Below are 21531 nucleotides of genomic sequence, written 5' to 3' on the forward strand. Positions count from 1 at the left end.
CAATCAGTATCACTGCACGGCCCTGAACAAATTCACATGAAATTCATGAATAGCTGCGACATAACGTAACAGTATGCACAAAACGGGTTCTAGTGATTCAATTCGCAATTTTCTACCATTACCAACAACTTAATAAGCTTACCGTAAGACGGGGGTGATAATATCGTAAAGGCTGACCGCAACAGGTGCTCTTCTGAGCTTGGCGACGCTTGCTGGGTTGCTTCGGACCGTGAATAGCTGCGCCAAGTCGCCAGTAGTTGTGTCAGTCATTCTAGACCAAAGAGACAAGCGGCTCATTGTTCTAGAAGATCATCGATCATAGCGCTCTCTACTCCGCATGCGGTATATTGGCACGCTGCTCTTGCACAGCTCCCGTTTTGGACTTTTCGTCGCGTTAAACATTCATCCAACCCATGCCTAGACACACGATATGTCCGTTAGTCTACGACCCCGAGTTTGTGCACTCCTCTGCTGAATTTACATTTGTCAGTATACGCGCCGGCACGGCACTGCCGTTGTCGGACAGCATTTCGTCAGATAGCATTTCGTCGTCACCATCGTAGTCAGAATCAGTAGCGTCGCCGGAACTTTCTGATATGCTCGAAAAATCACTTCCAAAGCATCTATCAAGGCTATTGCCGTCGCTGTTGCTGCCGCTCTTTGGGTTCATGCAGCTGGAGCAGTTTTCTGTTGTCGTAGCGCTATCTGCCATGTTAGCGGGGCATTGGTACCCGTCATGCTCGTGAGTTACGATAAGTCTAAGGTGGCCGCAATTGTAGTAAATGATGTGTGTTATCGGCATTGAGGGGGGCCGCTTTGTCCTTTTGCTTATTGTAATTGATGGTTGTTGGTTGTATGATATAGTCCATTGGTCATTCAGGTATGTTTTATAGAATTCCAATCAGTCTCAGTGTTCATTCACAGCTAAAAAAGCAATGCCCTTTAGTTCCATGAGGTTGGAATTGTTCGTCTTGCGTGCCTGTTGTGAGTAATACTTGTGCAAGCTCACTCAGACACTATATTGTCACTATGAAGACTTGATGGGACTCGCATCTTGCCAACCTTATTTTGCAGATGCGACGAGTCAATTTCATAGCTTTCCAGTAGCGCTAAACAGCCATTGTGACCAATCTGAGAACCAGATATGACTGCAGATGTCCAAGTGCAAGGAAGAAGCTTGATCCAGGGTACCAAGGTAATGCTCCGAGAAATCTGTGGAGATGGCCAAGAGTAAGAAGCAGCGGGTGGCGACAAGACAAGACCACAAATGTAGATGTTTTTCGTCAGCAACCCGGATGGTGATGGACGAAAGGAGGAGGTACAGGCGCCGTATGGGTTACGAAAGGAGGCGCAGGCGCTTCGTGGGTGGATACTGATAGCAAGGACTGATGCAGCAGTTGTAGGAACTCTTCTGGGTCGTCGGAAAACGTATCACATGAAGAAACAGGGTACGAGGAGAGCAGAACATGTGAGTGTCGCGATTGAAGCCAGGTAGTGAGGGTCACGTGATGGAACAGCCGCAACCGAGGGTATTGCAGAGGCACCAATAACAATCAAACCGTAGTCTGGGGTCGAGGAGGTGCCGAAACCAAAGCCGCAAGTCGGCTATCTAAGCTAGCAGAAGCTACTAATTTAGCAGGTGCGTTTGTGTGGAGTCCCATGACGGTCATTGCGTAATTGTAACAAGTATCAGGGCTTTGGGCGTTTCGCACTAGATGTGTTGTGAGCTTCTTGGATGCCCCTTTGTAGACGGCGTTACTAGGCGTAGCGTAGAAGTTATGGCTGTTGTTGCGGAGAGTCTCCGGAGGCTCGTATACATGTATACAACGCATGATTTTGTGGTTTCTGTGCTAGTGGGTGATTATTGGGTTTAGACTTCAGAGTGTCGGAGTATTTTCTTTGCCAAGAAGGTTGAGTGTCAGGGGGTTTTGCTTTGGTGATTACATGCGTACTTTGCGATAGCCAGAGTGGTATGATGCATGCGATCAGCATACGACTTTCCCAAGGCGGCGGTGACATCTTGGCAACTGCTGTTTCAGGTCTCTAAAAAATTTTGGGTTTGTTCACTTTACCTCGACGCATTCGAGACGATGAGGCTCTAGGGAAAGCAGTGGACGGTCCGGCACTCGGCCCCATTTTGCGCTAGTAAAATCGGTTGTACCCGAAAGTCTGACTGCACTTACATCAGATAGCAATGTGGAAAATATGAGGGTAGGCAGGCTTACATGCATTCGTACCACAAGATAAGCGCAAAAGTAGGACCGACTCATAGCCAAATGTTGGTATGCTCATGGGTCTTTTTAAACAACATACATATATGAAGTTGCATAATCAGGGACATGCAAGTGGAACAAAAACGTACATAGATACGTACCTACTGATAGTGTCGAAGGGCTTGGAAATGAAAGGCTCGCTTATGACATGGTCTAAAGAGCCTGTGGGTAAATGCAAACCTCGCAGGCACACATGAACTTGCTTAGCAACGGCGCATGTCAACACTCAGATCCAATAAAGTCGACTTGATCGCAAGGATACACCATGGTCTTACAGCCAGCAATACGTGCGACAATGGTAGCTGTTAGCCAAAGGCTTGGGTACTTCAACTGCCGAACTCGCCACCAACTAGCATAGGGTATTGACGACAAAATGTCGTCCCGCTCCGCCAAGGGCAGCGCCATTCCTCCCCGCCATCGGCTTAAGTTGCACGAGTCAGCCCCTGTCGGCCAAGAGTCGCCCCGCAAGTTGTCAGCCAAAGAGAGGTTGGTTTGCGACAGTGCGGGCCGGTATAGGGTTGTTGTATCGACTCGGTTGAATCCCCCCGCTGGAGGTGCATCCGGGCCCGGTTGCCGCCAGCTTAAAGGGGACAAGAGGATTGAAGCTAAGTATGTTCTGCCTGCCCTCCCTCTGCGAGCAGAAACCAAAGCAACTGCCGGCACCCTTTTCCTGTTCCCGTGCGACGCCTCATAGCGCCTCTTGGACCAAGACGCCCACCGACCACAGGATCCGTCGTACGACCTTATATGGGCAGTGCTCTTCCCCAGATTCTTTTCCCCAGACTCTCGGATAGTGTGGGGCGACAGCAAGTCGACTGAGAATTTTTATTCCTCTGACTGGACCATTGGCTGCGATATCTCCCCCCTCGGACAAGATGGTGCAACCAATCAGTGCTACGGATGAACGCTCCCCTGCGGAGATAGAAAAGGGGCAAGACATTGTTTGTATGGCTACTCGTTTCTGACGCGATGAGAATATACTAACAAAATTCATTCAGACGACGAGGCCAATGGAAGCGACAGGTCCACCGAGGGCGAATTCTCCTGGACCCCTGAGGAAGAAACCAAGGTCCGACACAAACTAGACCGCGTCATTGTACCGCTCACGACCTTTCTGTACTTGCTGTGTTTCCTCGACAGGTATGAAGCGCGCGCGCTCTGCAGTAAAGGAGTTGGTTACTAATTTTTCAACCAGAATCAACATTGGAAATGCGCGTATCCAGGGTTTGGGCGATGACCTGAACCTCAACACGGGTGTGCGGTTCAACTGGGTCACATCCATCTTCTACATTGTCTACATGTTTGTCGAAGTACCCAGCAACCTTCTTCTCAAGAAACTCGGCCCCAAGTGGTACCTGCCTCTCCTCGTGTGCGGATTCGGCTTCGTCTCGCTCTGCACTGCCTTTGTAAACAGCTTTGCGGGTTTGCTCGTGGCAAGAGGATTCTTGGGTATATTCGAAGGTGGTGTCATGCCGTAAGTACTGCTCAATGCGCATTCTCAAAGTTTACTTGCTGAGTCATTACAGTGGTCTTGCATTCTTCATTACTTGCTTCTACAAGCGCAACGAACTTCTCTTCCGCGTCGGCATCTACGTGTCAGCAGCCTCCATGGCTGGAGCCTTTGGTGGTCTGCTTGCTACTGGGTATGTATAAATTTTGCGATGAAATTTCAAACGGGAACTGACATGTGACAAGTCTTGCCCGTATTCCTCCATGGGGCGCATCAGGCATGATCATTCATACTTGGCGAAACATTTTCTTTTTTGAGGGACTTTTCACCATATTCGTTGGTCTTGCCGCTCCCTTCGTGATGCCTCGTAGCCCCGAAGATTGCTGGTTCTTGAACGAGCGCGAACGAATGATTGCTTCGAGGCGACTTATTCAGCGGGGTGGAGGCGACGAGAACGAGAAGACCCAACCACACCACATCAAGAGGGCTGTGATGAACATCACCAACTATTTCTGCGCCCTGGGCTTCTTTTTCATCAACATCACCGTGCAGGGTATCTCGCTGTTCATGGTAAGTTTGCGTGTTTTTGAATATGAATGACTTGCTGACATTGCCCTAGCCCACTATCCTTGCCGATCTTGGCTGGACTGCGACAAAGGCACAGCTGTACTCTGTACCTCCGTACGTGTGTGCATGCGTAATCGCTATTGGTATCGCCTTTATATCAGACAAGACGAACCGCCGTGGAATCTATCTGGCCGTTTTCACGCTTCCTGCTATTGCTGGCTTTTGCATCATGCGCTGGGCAACTGACCCCTCGACTCGATATGGCGGCATCTTCCTCATCACGATTGGCGCTTTCCCCGGAGGTCCTGGATTCCTTGCATGGGCGGCAAACAACGCCGCTGGACCTGCCGTCAGATCCGTCTCTACCGCTTATGTTGTTACTCTTGGTACCGCCGGTGGTATCGTGGCAACCTGGTATGTTGAACCACCTCGCTGCGTGCTTGATTGACTCGAACTAACGCAAAACCTGCAGGACATATACTCGTTCAGATGCGCCCCGCTACCCAACTGGCCACACCATCAACCTCGCTGGTCAAATCTGTGTGTGCCTGCTTGCTGTCTTCGGCATCATCTACTGCAAGTGGGAGAACAGGCAGCGCGACATGGGCAAAAGGGATCACCGTCTGCAGGGCAAGTCGGATGCAGAGATCAAGGACCTGGGATACCGGCATCCGGAATTCCGATACATGCACTAGGCGTGTACTTGGATGCACCGACTATGGAAAAATGGCTTCAACTTGCTGTCTATTTTTTTTTTCTTCTTCGCTTTAGTCGAATGTTAGCGTAATGGCATGAATAGTCGTCAGATTGGGAAATCTCAACCTTTTCCCTTGCATTCAAGTGTACATTTTGTGACATGGTGTGCATGTGTAATGATTACTAATGAAAAGTGTTCGAGCTATAGTGTGTTGTTGAAGTCATGTTTTCTGGTCATGCTCAAGTTACTACATACTTACGTATGTACATGGAAACTCGATGCCAGTCACGTGGGGGCTGTCAGTGCGTCATTGGCTCGTGCGGAAAATGGCGGCATCACGCTGTGCATGGCGGGGCATGGCGGGGCAGCGAAGAGGAAAAGTGAAGAGGCCTAAGAATGCTATTGAGTTTGCGGGTAAAACATATGGCAGCACGTCGATTGGAAGAGTGCAGCAAGCAATGCCGCCGGACCACACTGGGCGCACCCGTAACAATGCCTGGGTAAGCAAATGCCCGGGCAGCTTGCTCGCAATGAATCAACGGCACGCAGCAAATATTTTTGTTGGCCTAAGTATGTGACTAACTAACCCGCAACCCGGCCAAGTCGGCTTCTCCATGGGCAGATTGAAAACCCACCAGCCGCCCCGTCGCCTCTTCGCCCGTCTTTTGTTCTCCGTTTCTCACGATGACCGTCACCGTCGTCCTCGGCGCCCAATGGGGTGACGAAGGCAAGGGCAAGCTCGCCGACATCCTCGCCCACGAGTCGCAAATCTGCTGCCGCGCCCAGGGCGGTAACAACGCAGGCCACACCATTGTCGCCAACGGCATTACCTACGACTTTCACATTCTGCCCAGCGGCCTCGTCAACCCCGGCTGTATCAATGTCATTGGCAGTGGCTGTGTCGTCCACGTCCCTAGTTTCTTCAAGGAGCTCGAGGCGCTCGAGAAGCACGGCCTGAACACCGATGGCCGCATCTTCATCTCGGACCGCGCCCATGTCGTGTTTGACGTGCACCAGATGGTCGACGGCCTCGAGGAGGTGGAGCTGGGTGGCGGCATGATTGGTGAGCATCCCGCGACCATGTTTGCGCCTTTGCACAGTGCTGATGGCGTGACATAGGCACAACAAAGAAGGGCATCGGCCCAACTTACAGTACAAAGATGACCAGGAGCGGTCTGCGCATGTGCGATTTGTTCGACGAGGCTATTTTCGAGGCAAAGCTCCGGAGACTGGCCACCGGCTTCCAGAGGCGCTTTGGCGACCTTCTCAAGTACAATGTCGAAGAGGAAATTGCCAGGTATAAGGTGAGTAGTCGCGTCGCTAGTGTACATAACAAATGGCTGACGCTGTATCAAAGGGCCTCCGCGAAAAACTTGCTCCGTATGTCGTCGACCAGATCCCTCTCCTGGCTTCGGCAAAGGCCAAGAATGCGAAAATCCTTGTTGAAGGTGCCAACGCGCTAATGCTGGACATTGACTACGGCACATACCCCTTTGTTACATCGTCAAACACTGGCCTGGGAGGTGTCATTACAGGCCTCAACATCGGATGGCGGTCATTGACCGAGGTCATCGGCGTGGTCAAGGCCTACACCACCCGTGTTGGATCGTAAGTTGAATACCCTAGCAAAAAACGAGCAATGTCTGACTTGAGCAGTGGTCCCTTCCCTACCGAGCAGCTGAACGAGGTTGGTGAGAAACTCCAGCAAGTCGGCCACGAAGTCGGTGTCACAACTGGCCGCAAGCGCCGCTGTGGTTGGCTCGATCTTGTCGTAGTCAAGCACTCGCACGCCTGCAACGACTACACCGCTATCAACCTGACCAAACTTGATGTCCTCGATGACTTTGCTGAAATCAAGGTAGCAACATCATACTCATACAAAGGTCAGACACTCGATGGCTTCCCAGCCAACCCCGAGATGCTTGCCGAAGTCGAGGTACACTACGAGACGCTACCGGGCTGGCAGAAGCCGACGACGGGCGTCACCAACTGGTACGACTTGCCCAGCCAGGCGAGGAGTTATATCGAGTACATCCAGAACTTTGTGGGTATCAAGGTAAAATGGATTGGTGTTGGACCTGCGCGAGAACACATGATTACCAGGGCGTAGGTTGGGATGCTATTGACAATGCGGAAAAGATAAAGACATTCTTGGCAAAGGAAATAGAGTGATAAAAAAGTCTCTTAGAAATAGAGCTAGACCAAAATGCAGTCATGCACACATTGGATGTCGAGAGAATAGTTCACATGACGATTCGAGCTAACGGTAGCAATATCGCAACACCCATGTTGCTCTACGAAAAACGCGGCTGGGAGAGCAATAATTACTTCCAGAGCGGCGCAAGACCTGGTTCGGTACTGGTTCGCGCTGCAAGTGACAAGCGATCATCACACTTCGACGACGTCATGTACCATGAACACCCGGCAGATCCAATCAAGCCCCGGGAACCATCTGCAACTCTAAATGTTACATATAACGGCGGGTGTCCTTTTCTCAACGACGCGTCCTGTTTGCGCGATTCTTTTCTCTCTTTAAGCAGAATCAATAGAAGAAGGAAAAGACAAACCACCATGAAGACGACATTCCTCAGCACAGCAGCACTCCTGCTCTCCACCACAACCGCAGATGTAGCACCGGCCTTTCCTCTCCCCAGCGGTCCAACCAACCTAACCATAACCTACAACAACAACGACACCGTTGCCCCCCAAGGCGAACTCCTCCCTCGTCCCGGTACCCACCCATCTCCCCTTCCGCCCCCAAAAAATAAACCCCTCAAAACTAACGCTTAAAAGTAACCGCACAAGCCCCCTCCCTCTCCGCCCCCCAACTCTCCCCAGCTTCAAACTCATCCCTCTACATCCTCCTAATGATCGACATTGACGTCCCCCGAAACAACACTCGCGTCCCCTTAATCCACTGGCTCGCCCCAAACATCTCCCTTTCTTCATCCTCCTCCTTCATCATCCCCTCCCCAAACCCCGTTCCTTACCTCCAACCCTCACCCCCCGTAGGCGACATACCTCATGCGTACAATTTTGTCCTCTTCGAGCAGCCAGCAGGGTTTCAGGTGCCAGCACGGTATGCGGGGTTGGCGGGGAATCGGGTGGGGTTTGATGTTAGGGCTTTTGTGGGCGAGGCGCGGTTGGGGGGTGTGGTAGCGTCTGGGTGGTTGAGGGTGCAGAATTTGACGGGGTCTGGGGCGAGGCCGAGTCAGACGGGGTATACGGGACCGGAGAGCAATGGGGGAGGAAGGAGAGTGGTCGTGGGGTGTATGGGGTTTTTGGGTGCATTGGCGGTTGCGGTTGGGATGGTGTAGATGAATAGGGAGTGGACGAGAGCATATATTTTACGTAGGTGTGGAGTATAACTAAGTGCATTAATCAATCTACATGTAAAGAAAGAAAGAAAGAAAGAAAGAAAGAAAGAGAGAGAGAAGAGAGAAATCGTCTACAATCGTTACCCGTCCAAACGCCCATTTCTATTAGATAGAAAAGGAAATCTACGCAGCGTTTGTCTTCGCGGCGGCAGCAGCAACAGCCTTGAGCGCAGCCGGCGCATCATCCCACGGCATCACCAACTCAACAAACCTCATCTTATCCATCTCTCCACTCGAAAACTCTTCATCTGCAAACAACTTCTCCACCTCCTCCCTCGTCTCAACCCGATACGTCAACACGCTTCCCTCAGGCGCGCCAAACACCGCAGGGATATCCTTATACTTCCACTCTTGAACATCATTATACGCGTCTTCCCAGCCGTGAATAAGCCGCTCAATCGTATACCCCTTGTTGCAGATCACGAAGATGATGGGGGAAAGCTTATTGCGAATCATAGTCGAGACTTCCTGCGCGGTAAGCTGGAAGGAACCGTCGCCCGTGAAGAGGATGGTGCGCTTGATGTTTGATTCTCGGGCTGCGAGCACGGCGCCCTGGCAAGATCCCGTGGCGTAACCAATTGAGCCCCAGAGGACCTGTGAAATGGCTTTTACACCCGCCGGGAAGCGCGTTTCCCAGATGCCGAAGTTGGAGGTTCCCGTCTCGGTGATGAGGATGTCGCTTGGTTTGAGCCATTGGCCGAGTTTGGGCCAGAACCAGGCGTGTTTGATTTTGTCGTCTGAAGAGGTTGTTTCGGCGTGAGGGACGTCGTTGTTGGGTTTGGGGCCGGACTCGATATTGAGTTGGCCCAATTTGGCCGTTACCTTTGACAAGACGCCATTCATGCGTACGTTGGGGTACTCGGAGTAGCGCACTTTGCAGCCATAGCTGTGCAGGTCAATCGTCGTGAGTTGTGACATGCGGATTGTGAAGCCGGCAGTGTTGAAGTCGGATTTGATGGCGCCAATGCTGAGGACCAGGTCGGATGACTCGACACGTTCGCGGACACCAGCGTTGGATCCGTCTCCAGCGTATACACCACCGTAGTTTGGAAGTGTCTCGTCCACTGCTCCTTTGCCCATTGGCGCCACAAACGTTGGGATTCCAGACTTCTTGACCAGTTCGTGTGTCTCCTTGAGGGCACGATGGCGGATGGCACATGCATCGACCAGAATGACGGGGTTCTTTGCGGCATGGAGGGACTTGAGGACTACGTCAACTACGTAATCTTCGGCTTCCTGGTCGTTGGGCGGGTATTCCAAGTCAAGAGGCGTGTTGAGTCTGTCGCCGTCAACCTTCTTTGTCACCATGTCGCTGGGTAACGAGATGTAGACTGGTCTTGATTTGAGATAACACTCGCGGATGGCATCGTCGATCAGCATGGCAGCCTCGTGCTGGTGGTTCAGCATGGAAACGGCGCATGAGATTTCCTTTGACATTCGCGAGAAGACGGTAAAGTCGCCGTTCCCGAGCGTGTGGTGAAGGAGAGCACCATTCTTTTGTGAGACGGTGGATGGGTAGCCAACAATGTGTACAATTGGTACATATTCAGAGTAAGCACCAGCAATGGCGTTGACGGCTGAGAGCTCTCCCACACCAAATGTCGTCACGAGAGCGGAAATGCCTTTCACTCGGGCGTACCCATCGGCGGCGTACCCAGCATTCAGCTCATTGCAGTTGCCGACCCATTTCAAGCCGACCTTTGGGATGTAGTCGAGAGCGACAAGGTTGTAGTCGCCAGGCACGCCGTGGATTGATTCGACGCCAACCTGCTGCAGGCGTCGGAAGAGGTACTACGTGTTGCCGAATCAGCTAGCGCCAATGTCATACGACAATGTCGCACTCACCTCAGCCACGTCAATAGGATTCTTGATTTCCTGGGAGCGCAGATCTTGAGCCATGATTGCCAAGATGTTAATTGGGACGAAGCTTTGGCTAAAGGATTGGTTTTCGTAGAGGATGCTGTAGTGAGTTGTTGGGTGCGGCTACTTTTAAAGGTTTGCAAACGGTAGTCACTGCAGCAATGAGGTCATGTCCGTCCGGTCCTTGCCGGTCACGGTTTGTTGGGCCTATGGTGCGAGTGCATTGGGTGGGTATGCGAAATACCGCACCACTGTGGTAACACGACGTGTGGACTACGCGCTGTTTGTCAGCTCAGATGGCGTGAGCAGAGCCTTTATGCGTTGGAGTCGCATGGCCAGATGCGTGCAGTTGCAGTTGCTTGGGACAGAATACTGGAGCGCATAGCCACAAGCGGCAAGCTCTCTGCACGTCGCCTGACTGGAGAGTTAACCGCCGACTACGCGAAAAAGCATGGCAATATTGTCTCACGACATGTCTACCTCATCACGATACAGCTTGGTGTGTTGGGAATGTTCTGCATACTAGTGCTTTGTTTTAGCTCATGTCAACCATCTGCGCTATATACTACACCATAGTCGTACCTAAAAGGAAGCCATTCTGTCTGGTTGTCCTCGTCAATACTTCAGTCCTATTTACAAATTGTCGGTTTTGCTCTATCCCATTTGATACCAAGACTGTCTTACCTGACTTGCGGGTTTGGGCAAAAAAAAGTTGCAAAAACATACGATGGTGGGGATTCGCTAGTGGTCACCCACCTAACAACTAATCCGCCGGTAAAGTGCTTGTATGGGGCAGATTAGACGGGATGCCTAGCTCTCTCTTGCACGGTTAACATAAATGTTATTAATTTATGGGTATATACTAGCTGTAGTCTGAGCTACTTTTCTAGATATAGATTATTAACATTTACTATAAAACGGTTTATGTAGGCATATAGAATAACTCTAACCGCGGGAACGTGCGATAAAATCTTAACATAACGAAAGTAACAAAATATAGGCCAGGAAGTATAATACTATACCTAAGCACAGTTCGCTCTCTCTTGTAACGGGCTGAACGCCCTTTAGATAGCTCCTCGATGGAATCTCGGTCTACTTATAGAATCCAGGTGCTACCTTAAGCACCTGTATTCTCCGCGCACCGCCTGAACAACGTTCAGACGACAGCCGTAGAACCTAGGAGTTGCCTCGTACACCTAGACTTTATCGGCCTAATTATTATTTAGGTAACTAGCTTATGTATAGATAGCTACGCAGCTTAGGGGCTTAGCTCTCTATTAAACATAACCTCTTATATACCTCGCAATTACTCCTTAGAGCGTGTTAGAGATCTAAGCTAACTGTAACGGCGCAGGCAAGACTACTCGGATCAGTATCGGCGGTAGTGTCACTCAGAGGCATATGGGAGTGCGTGGGACATCAAACGAGCCTTAATTCGAATAGACACCTATAGGCCTTGTACGAAAGGATATCAAAAATCTATCGAGCTACGGTATGGAGAAGGTGGGGTTTTATATCAGCAGATCTGCCCTCGGCTAGTGCGTGCCCATGTTCGGATCCCTTTCGGATGTTAGTTCAGTGTGTACTCGAACCGTTACACTACCCCCCCCTCTATTGACAGCTAGTCCCGTAGCTGTTGAAAAATTTTCAATGTTTGTTTGTTTGTCTGTTTGCTTGATGTCGTCATCCTTCTATGCAGGGTCTCGGCCAGGCCCCGAACAGCCTCCGGGCCAAGGAGAATCCACTCAGCACGTGATATTAAATCCGTTTGCTCACTGAGTATATTAACAGCACGCGTCCATACTTGCTGTCACCAAAACACCAAAAAAATTCTACTCCTCCCACACATATACATACACACATCATGCCGTTGCGTTGCCCTGCTGGCGCGCTTCCGGAGGCGTACCGCCTCATCTGTCTTCGTTCAGTTCGTGCCTTTGCGCGCGGAGTCCACAATGTGGACTACCGTTTCGGTGCCGCGGGGTCCAAGAAGTGCAATTATTGCACTCAGCAGAAGGAGAAGTGCTCCCCTGTAAGTTTTTCAAATCCTTCCAATTGTAAGACGTTACTAACTCTGATAGGTTCCGGAGTACGTCGAGGCCGAGTTCGCCGTTTTTCTCGCGGCGATGGACCTGGTGGCTGCTGCCCGCCATGGTGACGAGCCGGAGGACGACCGGTACGCTGCCAAGCAGCGTCTCGAGTCCGCCGCCCTGGATCTGGCTCGCCAGGTCCAGGTGACAAAGAGCCAGGAGAAGGAGTTGTCCGTGGTCGGGCTCCTCTCCGCCACGCACCAGGTGCTGGTGGAGATTCGGGATAGCCTGCGCCGGCTGGAGGGCCGTGTGGCGGCGGTGGAGGATGCCGTGGAGGCTGGTGGGACTTTTGTCCCAGACCCCATGGACATCAGTTCCGGGGGCGAGTCGGAGGAGGAGTCGGAGGGGGAGTCGGAGGGGGAGACAGAGGAAACTCTGTCAGTAGACCTCCGTGGTCTGGAGGATGGGGCAGGGGAGTCTTCTGACTCCCCCATTGATTAGGTGTTCGGTGTGGTGGGTGGTTGGTTGGGTCAGGTTTGTTTCTGGGGCGTTTCGGTTTTTGTTCTATACCCATTATGAAGGATTGTTTTTCTTTTCCCTATATTTGATCATCTTGCAGTGAAGTCATATCCTCTATGCCTTGCTCCCATGCCTGGATCCACTTTGATAAGGAACGGGGAGGTCCCGGTTTTGTTGGATTTTGGTCATGGAAGGTCTTGAGCTTATGGGGTGCCCCCATAAAGTTTGAGGCAGGGTACCAGGTAGGGTCCGGATCATGTCCGACCCACCTCACCCGATACTTAAGCTTCGAGCGATACACTTTACTAGCTAAGACTTCTTCAACTTCCCACTCTTCTACTCCTTGGATAGGGGTTCCTGACGGCTTGGGGGCTTCTTGTCCGGGTAAGGGATCTTGAGGGTCTTTGCAGAGTAATTCCGGAGCAAAGACGTCATGGATCCGGGACCCTTCCGGTAGCTGTAGGCGATAGGAATTTCCTACCTTTTCTAGCACCTTGAAAGGTCCCTCCCATTTATCGGATAACTTACGGCTGGGGCGATCCGTGGCGAGGTTTTTCGTGTCTAAGAAGACTCGGTCTCCAACTTCCCAGTCAATAGGACGTCGGTGTCGGTTTACCACGGTTCGCATCCGATCCTGGGCTTTCTCCATTTGTTCCTTAGCAACCTTCCAGGCAGCGTGCATTCTGGTGGCTAGGGCGAGAGCATCCCGATGGTTGAGCTTATCGGTAGGGGATAGCTTGCTCTCTTCCTGGTCCCAGTCCCAGCTCTGCCTTGGTTCGGTTCCGTATAGGATCCGGTACGGGGACATACCGATAGAAGAGTGAGGTAGGGAAATTTGGGCTCTATCGATCAGAGGGAGTAACTCACTCCAGTTATCCTGGTAGTAGGCTACGAACGGACGTAGCCTCTGATCAATATACTTATTCATAATCTCAGTCTGGCCATCAGTTTCTTTGTGGTAGGCGGTAGATAGTTTTACTTTGACGCCTAGGATCCGACAGAATTCGGACCAGAAACTGGAGATGAACTGGGGACCTCTGTCTGAGATGATGGTTTCGGGCGTGTGGCCAAAACGGTACACCCACTGAACGAATAACTCGGCCATACCCCTCGCGTTGATGGTTTTGTTGCAAGGAATAGAAATGGCCTGTTTAGACAGGCGGTCAATGACGACCATGATCATGTCGTAACCGGACCTGTCTCGGGGGAATTCCTTGAAGTCGATGCACAGGTGCTGCATCGGCCGGTCAGGAATGAGGAGGGGGTGGATCATACCTGGGACTCGGGTCTGTCTCGGATGTGCCTTACGACAAGCTATGCAATTTCGTACGTATCTTTTGCAAGAAGACTCCATTCCTTTCCAGTAGTACTTCCGGGCCAGCAGCTGATAAGTTTTCTTAGCACTGGGGTGTGCAGAGGATACCTGATCATGGGCTTCCTGGATAAGACGGGTACAAAGGATAGAAGTGGAGGGGACGCATAGTCGGTCCTCATACAGAAGGAGGTCACCGCGGAGTCGGAACTTGCCCGGAAGGGTGGTCCTTTCTTCTGTAAAGGAGGAACGGTTGAGTTGCAAGACAGCTTCGATAAGTTCGAGGGAGTCTAGGGACATCGGCTCTGAGGTAGCCTCGACTGCTAAAATAGAATAACAATGGATTTGCAGTCGGGCCACGTAGGCTTGAGCTAGGTCGGAGTTGATCCGGCTGTCAAGTCGGTGCGGTCCTAGTAGGACCCGCGACCTATTGTCAGTTTGGGCTATTTTGAGGTTTTCTATATCTTGTTCCCGACGAGAAAGGATGTCTGCGCGAGCATTACTCTTTCCGGGGGTGTATCGGATACGGAAATTAAAGGGGGCCAGCTCTTCGGCCCACCTTGCTTGTCTGGCGTTAAGAACCTTAGTGCTCATAAAGTATTCTAGAGAACGGTGATCCGAATAGACGTCGACCTGGGCTTGAGCTGACAGGAGCTCAGGTCGCCATTTGCTAAAGGCTGTAAGGATAGCAAATAGTTCTTTGTCGTGGATCTCCCAATTCAGTTCCGATCCGGATAGGACCTTGCTATAGAACGCTACAGGGCACCATTTGTCGTTAGGTTGTTTTTGGGATAACACACCAGCCACAACGCCATCGGAGGCGTCAGTCTCTACCTTCGTATCATACTCTGGTTGATAGTGATATAAGGTAGGTATTGAAAGGAGGGCTAATTTCAATTTTTCAAAAGCTTGATCGCAGTCCGAATCCCATACGAAGGGTCTAGAGGGACTCTGGAGAGCGAGAAGAGGTTTTGCAATTCGCGAGTATTCTGGGACGAATTGTCGGTAGAACCCTGTAAATCCTAGGAACGACTTCACAGCAGTAACGGTTGTGGGTGGTTTCCAGTCTCGCAGGGCGTCTACTTTTTCTGGGTCAACTTCTAGACCTTTGTTAGTTAAAATGTAGCCCAGGTATTTGGTCCGAGTGACATGGAATTCGCTTTTCTTGATGTCAACTTGAAGTCCAGCAGCTCGCAACCTGTCCAGTACCTTGCGGACGTGACGGACGTGGTCCGGACTGGATTCGGAGTACACCAGGATATCGTCCAGATAGACTATGCAGAAATTGTCCAGATAATCAATCAGCACATCGTTCATGTACCGCTGATACGTAGCCGGGCCGTTGCAAAGTCCAAAAGGCAATACCTTCGACTTGTACGTTCCATAGCGAGTGCGGAACGTTGTGTACTCTTCCGAGTCGGGGTCCATTCGGATCTTGTTGAAGGCCGCGCGAATATCTAGCTTCGTGAAAATCTGAGCTTTGTGCGTACGAGCTAGTAGTTCGTCTATTCGCGGTATCGGATAAGCGTCCTTTCGAGTAATAGAATTCAGCTTACGGTAATCTACACAGATGCGTAGGTCTCCGTTAGGCTTCCGAACACACAGGACAGGGGAGGCGAATGGGCAGTGACTCGAGTCAATGTACCCTTTTTGGAGATTTTCCATCACAAAAGTTTTTGTAGCTTTTAGCTCTTCAGTACTCTGCTTATAGAGAGGACTGAATTGATTCGGAAGGGGTTCTGTGAGAACGATCTTGTGGTCGTATCGACGATGTTCCGGCAGCCGATCAGCGGCTGTTTTGCTGAAAACATCTCGGTACGCATAGTAGTCGGAAGGAAGTCGGTCCTGCACTAATTTGGCATTCTCAGGGTCGTCTTGTTCCAACCTTTCTTGTAAGATTCGATCTATCTCATAGATACTAGTCGTGAAGAAATCGTTTTCCTTCCGTTTCATGGTGTAATGGAAAGCATTGGCGGAAATAACCGCTATGCGAGGTGAGGTAGGTTTTGGCGCCGGAGTCCGGGGTGACTCCGGTTCAGGTGGTAAAGGCGGCGGAAGGAGACGTACCTTAGGAATTTTGATGAGTCCTTGAATTCGCTGGACCAGCCCTTGTCGAGGGCTGGTTTGTCTACGGTACTCATCCTTTTCCCAAAGGGCGTCTCTACGCCGGATATCTAGTTGCGCATCGGTATCAGAATAGGGTGATTTCAACTGCACGAGGAGAGGGGGGCTAGGATCATAAGTTGGGGGGTATTGAGCTGGCCATACGATTCGGTTCCGAGCGGTATCGAGCTTCAATTGGAATCGTCGCATCCATTTGATCCCAATAATACAATCCTGAGATCCCAAATCCATAATTACAAAGGGGCAGTTAAGAATCTTTCTTCCGTCAATACGGATGTGTAACCGGATATACTTGTCTACCCGGGTCTGTACCTGATCGTGAAATCCTTTAACTGTAATTTTAAAAGGTAGTCTGCGGATAGGTACCTGGAGAGAGCCGGATATAGAAAGGGCAATAGCAGAATTTAAGAAAAGAAAACCTTGGGCTCCGGTATCAACTAGAGATTCTAAGCTGACCCCATAACCCTTCGAACATAAAACGGTGGGGGTACGGAAATGTTTACCTCCGAACAAGTTTGATAGATCTATTTTCGCAAGGTCATACTTGTTCATGCCTAGGCTGGAGCGTTTCCCTAGGCCTCGTCGTTTCCCGACCGAGTCTCATCCGAATGATACTCAAGGGCGTCCTCATAATCTTCTATCTCTGCTTGAATTTCCCTTACCCGCGGGACCGGACAGTCATTGGCGTAGTGGCCAGGCTTGCCGCAGTGGTAGCAATTGCCGGGAGTGACATTGTCTGGTGCGGGAGTTTTCGATGCTGGTCTGGGAGTGGAGGAATAGGCGCGGTACGGAGTCGGGGCCGGGTCGGGCCTAGTGTCGTAGGTACGGGGTCGAAACTCCCGATTTGGCCGTGGATTTTGTTTTGTTGAGAGAGCTAAAGCTTGACTAGGCCTAGTCTCCGAGTAGGTACCGAGTGGTGCGTTTCTTCTTTCCATATCAAAAGCCGTTAGGTGCTGAACCATTTTTTCAAACGAGCCTGCCCACAGATGCTTAAATCCTAAGTTTGGGGCTCGTAGCGCTGGTGTGATCTTCTCCCAGAGGTAGAAGAACCATTCCGGTCTTGATACGGACCCTTTTACGGCTGCACTAATAAAGTGCGCTTTGAATTCCGTAAAGGTCTCCTTTCTTCCCATTGACAGGCGGTGGAAAGCTGCTCGGCTCTCCGCCTGTTCATTTCCAGATATAAAATATGATTTGAGTAATAAAATCATATCCTCGGCAACTAGGAACCGTTCCTCCTCCGATTCGGCGAGGTATTGTGGTTCTAGATATTCTTTGGCGGTGCCGGTTGTGTGACCCCATACTAAAGCCATTCTCGCGCGTTCGCTCCGATAGTGATCCGAGTTAATGCTGAGCCGATCTTGTATTGAGGCTTGCCATTGCCGAAAAGTAGGGTTTACTCCATCACTCAGATTATCAATTGGAGGGGTACGCTCGCTGAGTTTTGCATGTTGAGGGTCAGGTGTAACTGACAGGAACCTTGCTGATAGTCGGCTAGGTTGTTCGGTTGTAGTCGGAGGGGTTTCGGTGGTGGGTACTGGTACATCCCGGTTCAGGGTATTTTCCCGCATTAATCGTTCGACTTGGGCGTTCAGTCTATCGATTTCTGCCTGTAGCGCACTAGTGTGATCCTTTTCCGATTCTTCTTCTTCTTCTATCTCAACAGCAGGCTGCTTGCCAGCTGTCTTCTCCTGTTGGGGTTTCTGCGTTTGTTGGCGAGTTGTTCTTCTTGACGGTTCCGCAGAATCGGTGGTGATTCGGTCAACCATGGCGATTGATTCCTAGGTTGATGGGTTCTTGGTAGTCTCCGTGTCTCTACCTTGGCGCACTCTACGCGGCTTTTCCGAAGTTAATCCGACTCGCGTGAGTACAGAAATTCCAAACCCAAAGGCTTCGGTCGACAGGAGATCAATGGGATCCTGTCTATGTGAATGTTAGATGTAACGGTGTAAGGTTCCGGATCAACTCCGGAAACACTTGGTTTTGGATGTAGTCTGAACAGACAGCTGCGATATTGTTTGAATGCCGTCACCGGCGGTGGTGAGATTTTTGATATAATGTAACGGCGCAGGCAAGACTACTCGGATCAGTATCGGCGGTAGTGTCACTCAGAGGCATATGGGAGTGCGTGGGACATCAAACGAGCCTTAATTCGAATAGACACCTATAGGCCTTGTACGAAAGGATATCAAAAATCTATCGAGCTACGGTATGGAGAAGGTGGGGTTTTATATCAGCAGATCTGCCCTCGGCTAGTGCGTGCCCATGTTCGGATCCCTTTCGGATGTTAGTTCAGTGTGTACTCGAACCGTTACAGTATTCATGTCTATTTAGTAGTGTTGCTTCTTGGTTCCTATTTACGGAAACTACAACTATTACTACGTTTACTAACGCTATAGCCTCTAATAACTATCAATAGTTATTATTTATACTAAAATTAACTATAATATATTACTGTAAGGGGCTGCGCTCCGGGGAGCAATCGCGAGGTATACAAGAGGTTGTATTCGATGGAGAGCTAAGCTCCCAAGCTGCGTAGCTATCTATACATAAGCTGGTTACCTGAGTAACAATTAGGCCGATAAAGTCTAGGTGCACGAGGTAACTCCTAGGTCCTGCGGCTGTCGTCTGAACGTCGTTCAGGCGGTACACGGAGAATCCAGGTGCTTAAGATAGCACCTAGATTCTATAAGTAGACTAAGATTCTATTAAGGAGCTATCTAAAGAGCGTTTAGCCCGTTATAATACCCCCCTTCTTAGGGTGATACTACACCGTCTCTTTAAAATCCTTCTAAGAGGCGTCCCTCGCCATCGCGTTTTACCTCTATAAAGGCCTTCTATTAGTCTACCGCTTGAGTGTCTTCTAGCAGATCTGCTAGTTCGAGCGTCGTTTAGTAGAACTCTTTTTACTTTACCTTATAGTATAGCTTACGCCCTCTTCTATAGTAGCGTACTTCCTCTACTATAATATTCTCTACCTTCTATTCTTTTTCTCTATCTACCTCTAGTAGTTGCGGCTAATAGTTGTCCTAAACCTAGTTTAGGAGCGGATTATTACTAGTAAGTTTTGTTAGAATAAGGAGGGTGCTACTTGTTCTATAGCTAGCTCAGAGGTAGAGTTGTCTAGTTGTCTAGCGATAGACTCAGAGGTAGCGAATCGATAGGTTCTAGGTAGAAAAGAAATAATGCTAGGGGAGAGAGATTGAAGAATTAGATTGATCCGATCTGTTCTTGTTGTCTTCTCTTATGATCTGCTCTAGTTTCTATCTACTAGCTATTCTACTACTATATATATTAGCTATACTGGATTCTAGAAGAATCTATCTAGTAGTAGATTACGTAGCTATAGACGTAATAGATAGATAAATTGTTCAGGGATCGATTGACTAAAGAATCCGAGTATAGTGCCGAGCACCCGGATTGTGTCAGAAATTAGCTGATTAGCTTATATCTCTAATACGTAATACTGTTAATAGGTAGAGCTAAGAATAGCTGCTTAGTAGTAGTGAATTACCAAAGACTATAGTATGACTTTCCCTTTATATGCTTACGCGTAGTTACTGTTTTAAGTATTTACTTTACTTGCTGGGCTTAATAAATCTTGAAATATATTTTTTTCCTTAAGTAAATGCATCTTAGAAGACCGAAGCTATATCTCTATAACCCTTATATAACGCTATATATAAACGGCTTTAAATATAGTATTTACATAGAAACATAGTTTATAAAATATAAATATACGTAAATAGCGTTACTTTTAGAGACGAAATATATATAGTGGTAGATAGAAGCTATATAATATCAGGCCTCTAGGGACAAATAGCTCTTGCGAGAGTGAAGTGGGGCGTTGTGAGCTCACATCCGCATCGCGTCGGCTGTCTACCATGCCCGTTATTCAGGCATAGCTGTAGAGATCACGGCTGAAATCGAGTAGGATAAAATCAATAAATCAATCGAAAAACCCCGTGTGTCGAAGACGACTAACCAGATCGCAAGGATCAACGACTTCTCTGCGACCCTCGTAAGCCGATTGGTCATTTTCGGCACATGGGGTGTTTCGTCACACAGAGACGGACTTTACAGAGCATATTTACTATAGTTATCCTCCTAGGGATTACAGGTAATATTCATGTAGTCCGGGTTATTGCAGTATGTGTCGGTACCAAGGAAACATAATTTCTTCCCTTTTGACACATTTCCCTCAATAGTGTAAATAGGACGCACCAGTTATATCACATATCGGCCATCCTCCTGGGTATGGTTAATTAGTCACTTAACAAGAATGTAGCAAGTCAGTCAATAGCAATATTGATTAGGTTTTCTATCAACAGTTGACTTGTAATTCTTTTCCAAAAGAATTGCTAGACAACCCCTCACGGAACACTAGCGTAAAGCTCATCGGTATTAGGACGGACCCGGACAGAGAGGTATAGCCAACACACCGTGTAACAAATTATTGCCTTTTCTTATTAAGATGATGTACCCCTGTCGTGCTTGCAGTGACTTGTCGTGTCGGCTTAGCCTGAGTCATTACTTCTGCAGGCTGGCACAGGCTGGCACATGTCGTGAGTGCAAGCAATGGTGGAAATCTTATTCGACAAATTGGGGTTTAAATAATAGTAGATTAGCAGCAACCTCGCTGTACAGTAGCATTAGCATTTCCAATCTCTAGTTTCTATATTTTCTTCAAAACTTACACTGCATCCACTGCCGCAGTTACCTGGGCAAGCACAGGGCGGAGCAAAGCCGTTGCTGCAGCATGAAGGGAATTGTCTAGGAACGAGCTCGGTATCTTTGATGTTGCGGATAGTATTGTCCTCCTGTAGGACATTAAGTGCGAGAGAACCAGCACAAAGTGCGGATATAACTGTAAGGAACTTCATGGTCAGTTTCGTATTCATGAAAGTGTTTTATTGTTGTTGAAAAAGGTGAAAGCAGCGATCACTTTATATTCAGAAATGTCTTGGCGCCACATTTGTCTCAAGACTTTCAGAGCATACGCACGTGCTATAGTTATAGTGCAGCATTGACGTAAGCTCCCTCTCTACATGGCGAAAACCCCAACTCTGCGTTCTTATTGGCTGCTCCAGGTCCACCGGGTTTTTCACTATGCAGGGAGGGATGCTGGACTCCTTATTTTGGGCCGCTGCCTAGCGACTATCCCGCTACACAAGGACAGACGTTTATCTACCGGTAAGAAAGCTTTAATTAGTTAGTTGATTACAGGCCAGAGGAGGGCCGATACGTAGTATAGTTAGCAGCAGCAGCGCTCAGAGAGCTATGGTTAGGGTATTTACTCTGCAACTCCCGCTCTTCTAGCAT

General features: G+C 49.4%; 5 protein-coding genes across 5 annotated transcripts; 3 read left to right on the forward strand and 2 right to left on the reverse strand.

The window, feature by feature from the left end:
• Positions 1–43: 43 nt before the first annotated feature.
• On the reverse strand, positions 44–712 carry COCSADRAFT_23300 (uncharacterized protein; the record flags this gene model as incomplete). Its single annotated transcript, XM_007697196.1, has 3 exons — positions 44–53; positions 143–237; positions 482–712. 3 exons carry the CDS (start codon positions 710–712, stop codon positions 44–46), a joined length of 336 nt encoding a protein of 111 aa, XP_007695386.1.
• Positions 713–2904: 2192 nt separating this feature from the next.
• On the forward strand, positions 2905–7248 carry COCSADRAFT_196776 (uncharacterized protein). Its single transcript, XM_007698209.1, has 11 exons — positions 2905–3218; positions 3272–3413; positions 3469–3747; positions 3800–3916; positions 3969–4293; positions 4343–4704; positions 4763–4924; positions 5626–6050; positions 6107–6291; positions 6345–6595; positions 6644–7248. Exons 1-11 carry the CDS (start codon positions 3149–3151, stop codon positions 7095–7097), a joined length of 2772 nt encoding a protein of 923 aa, XP_007696399.1. The 5' UTR covers positions 2905–3148; the 3' UTR covers positions 7098–7248.
• Positions 7249–7558: 310 nt separating this feature from the next.
• COCSADRAFT_157307 (uncharacterized protein) lies at positions 7559–8312 on the forward strand (the record flags this gene model as incomplete). The annotated part of the gene is made up of 3 exons (XM_007698210.1): positions 7559–7718; positions 7781–8066; positions 8147–8312. 3 exons carry the CDS (start codon positions 7559–7561, stop codon positions 8310–8312), a joined length of 612 nt encoding a protein of 203 aa, XP_007696400.1.
• Positions 8313–8487: 175 nt separating this feature from the next.
• Positions 8488–10263, reverse strand: COCSADRAFT_79977 (uncharacterized protein; the record flags this gene model as incomplete). The annotated part of the gene is made up of 2 exons (XM_007698211.1): positions 8488–10155; positions 10210–10263. The coding sequence occupies 2 exons, from the start codon at positions 10261–10263 to the stop codon at positions 8488–8490; spliced, it is 1722 nt and encodes a 573-aa protein (XP_007696401.1).
• A 1527-nt stretch (positions 10264–11790) lies between these two features.
• COCSADRAFT_278153 (uncharacterized protein) lies at positions 11791–12809 on the forward strand. Its single transcript, XM_007698212.1, has 2 exons — positions 11791–12256; positions 12306–12809. The coding sequence occupies exons 1-2, from the start codon at positions 12089–12091 to the stop codon at positions 12753–12755; spliced, it is 618 nt and encodes a 205-aa protein (XP_007696402.1). The 5' UTR covers positions 11791–12088; the 3' UTR covers positions 12756–12809.
• Positions 12810–21531: the final 8722 nt, after the last annotated feature.

Source organism: Bipolaris sorokiniana (assembly GCF_000338995.1).
Source record: "Bipolaris sorokiniana ND90Pr unplaced genomic scaffold COCSAscaffold_2, whole genome shotgun sequence".
In the NCBI taxonomy this organism is placed as follows: Eukaryota; Fungi; Ascomycota; class Dothideomycetes; order Pleosporales; family Pleosporaceae; genus Bipolaris; species Bipolaris sorokiniana.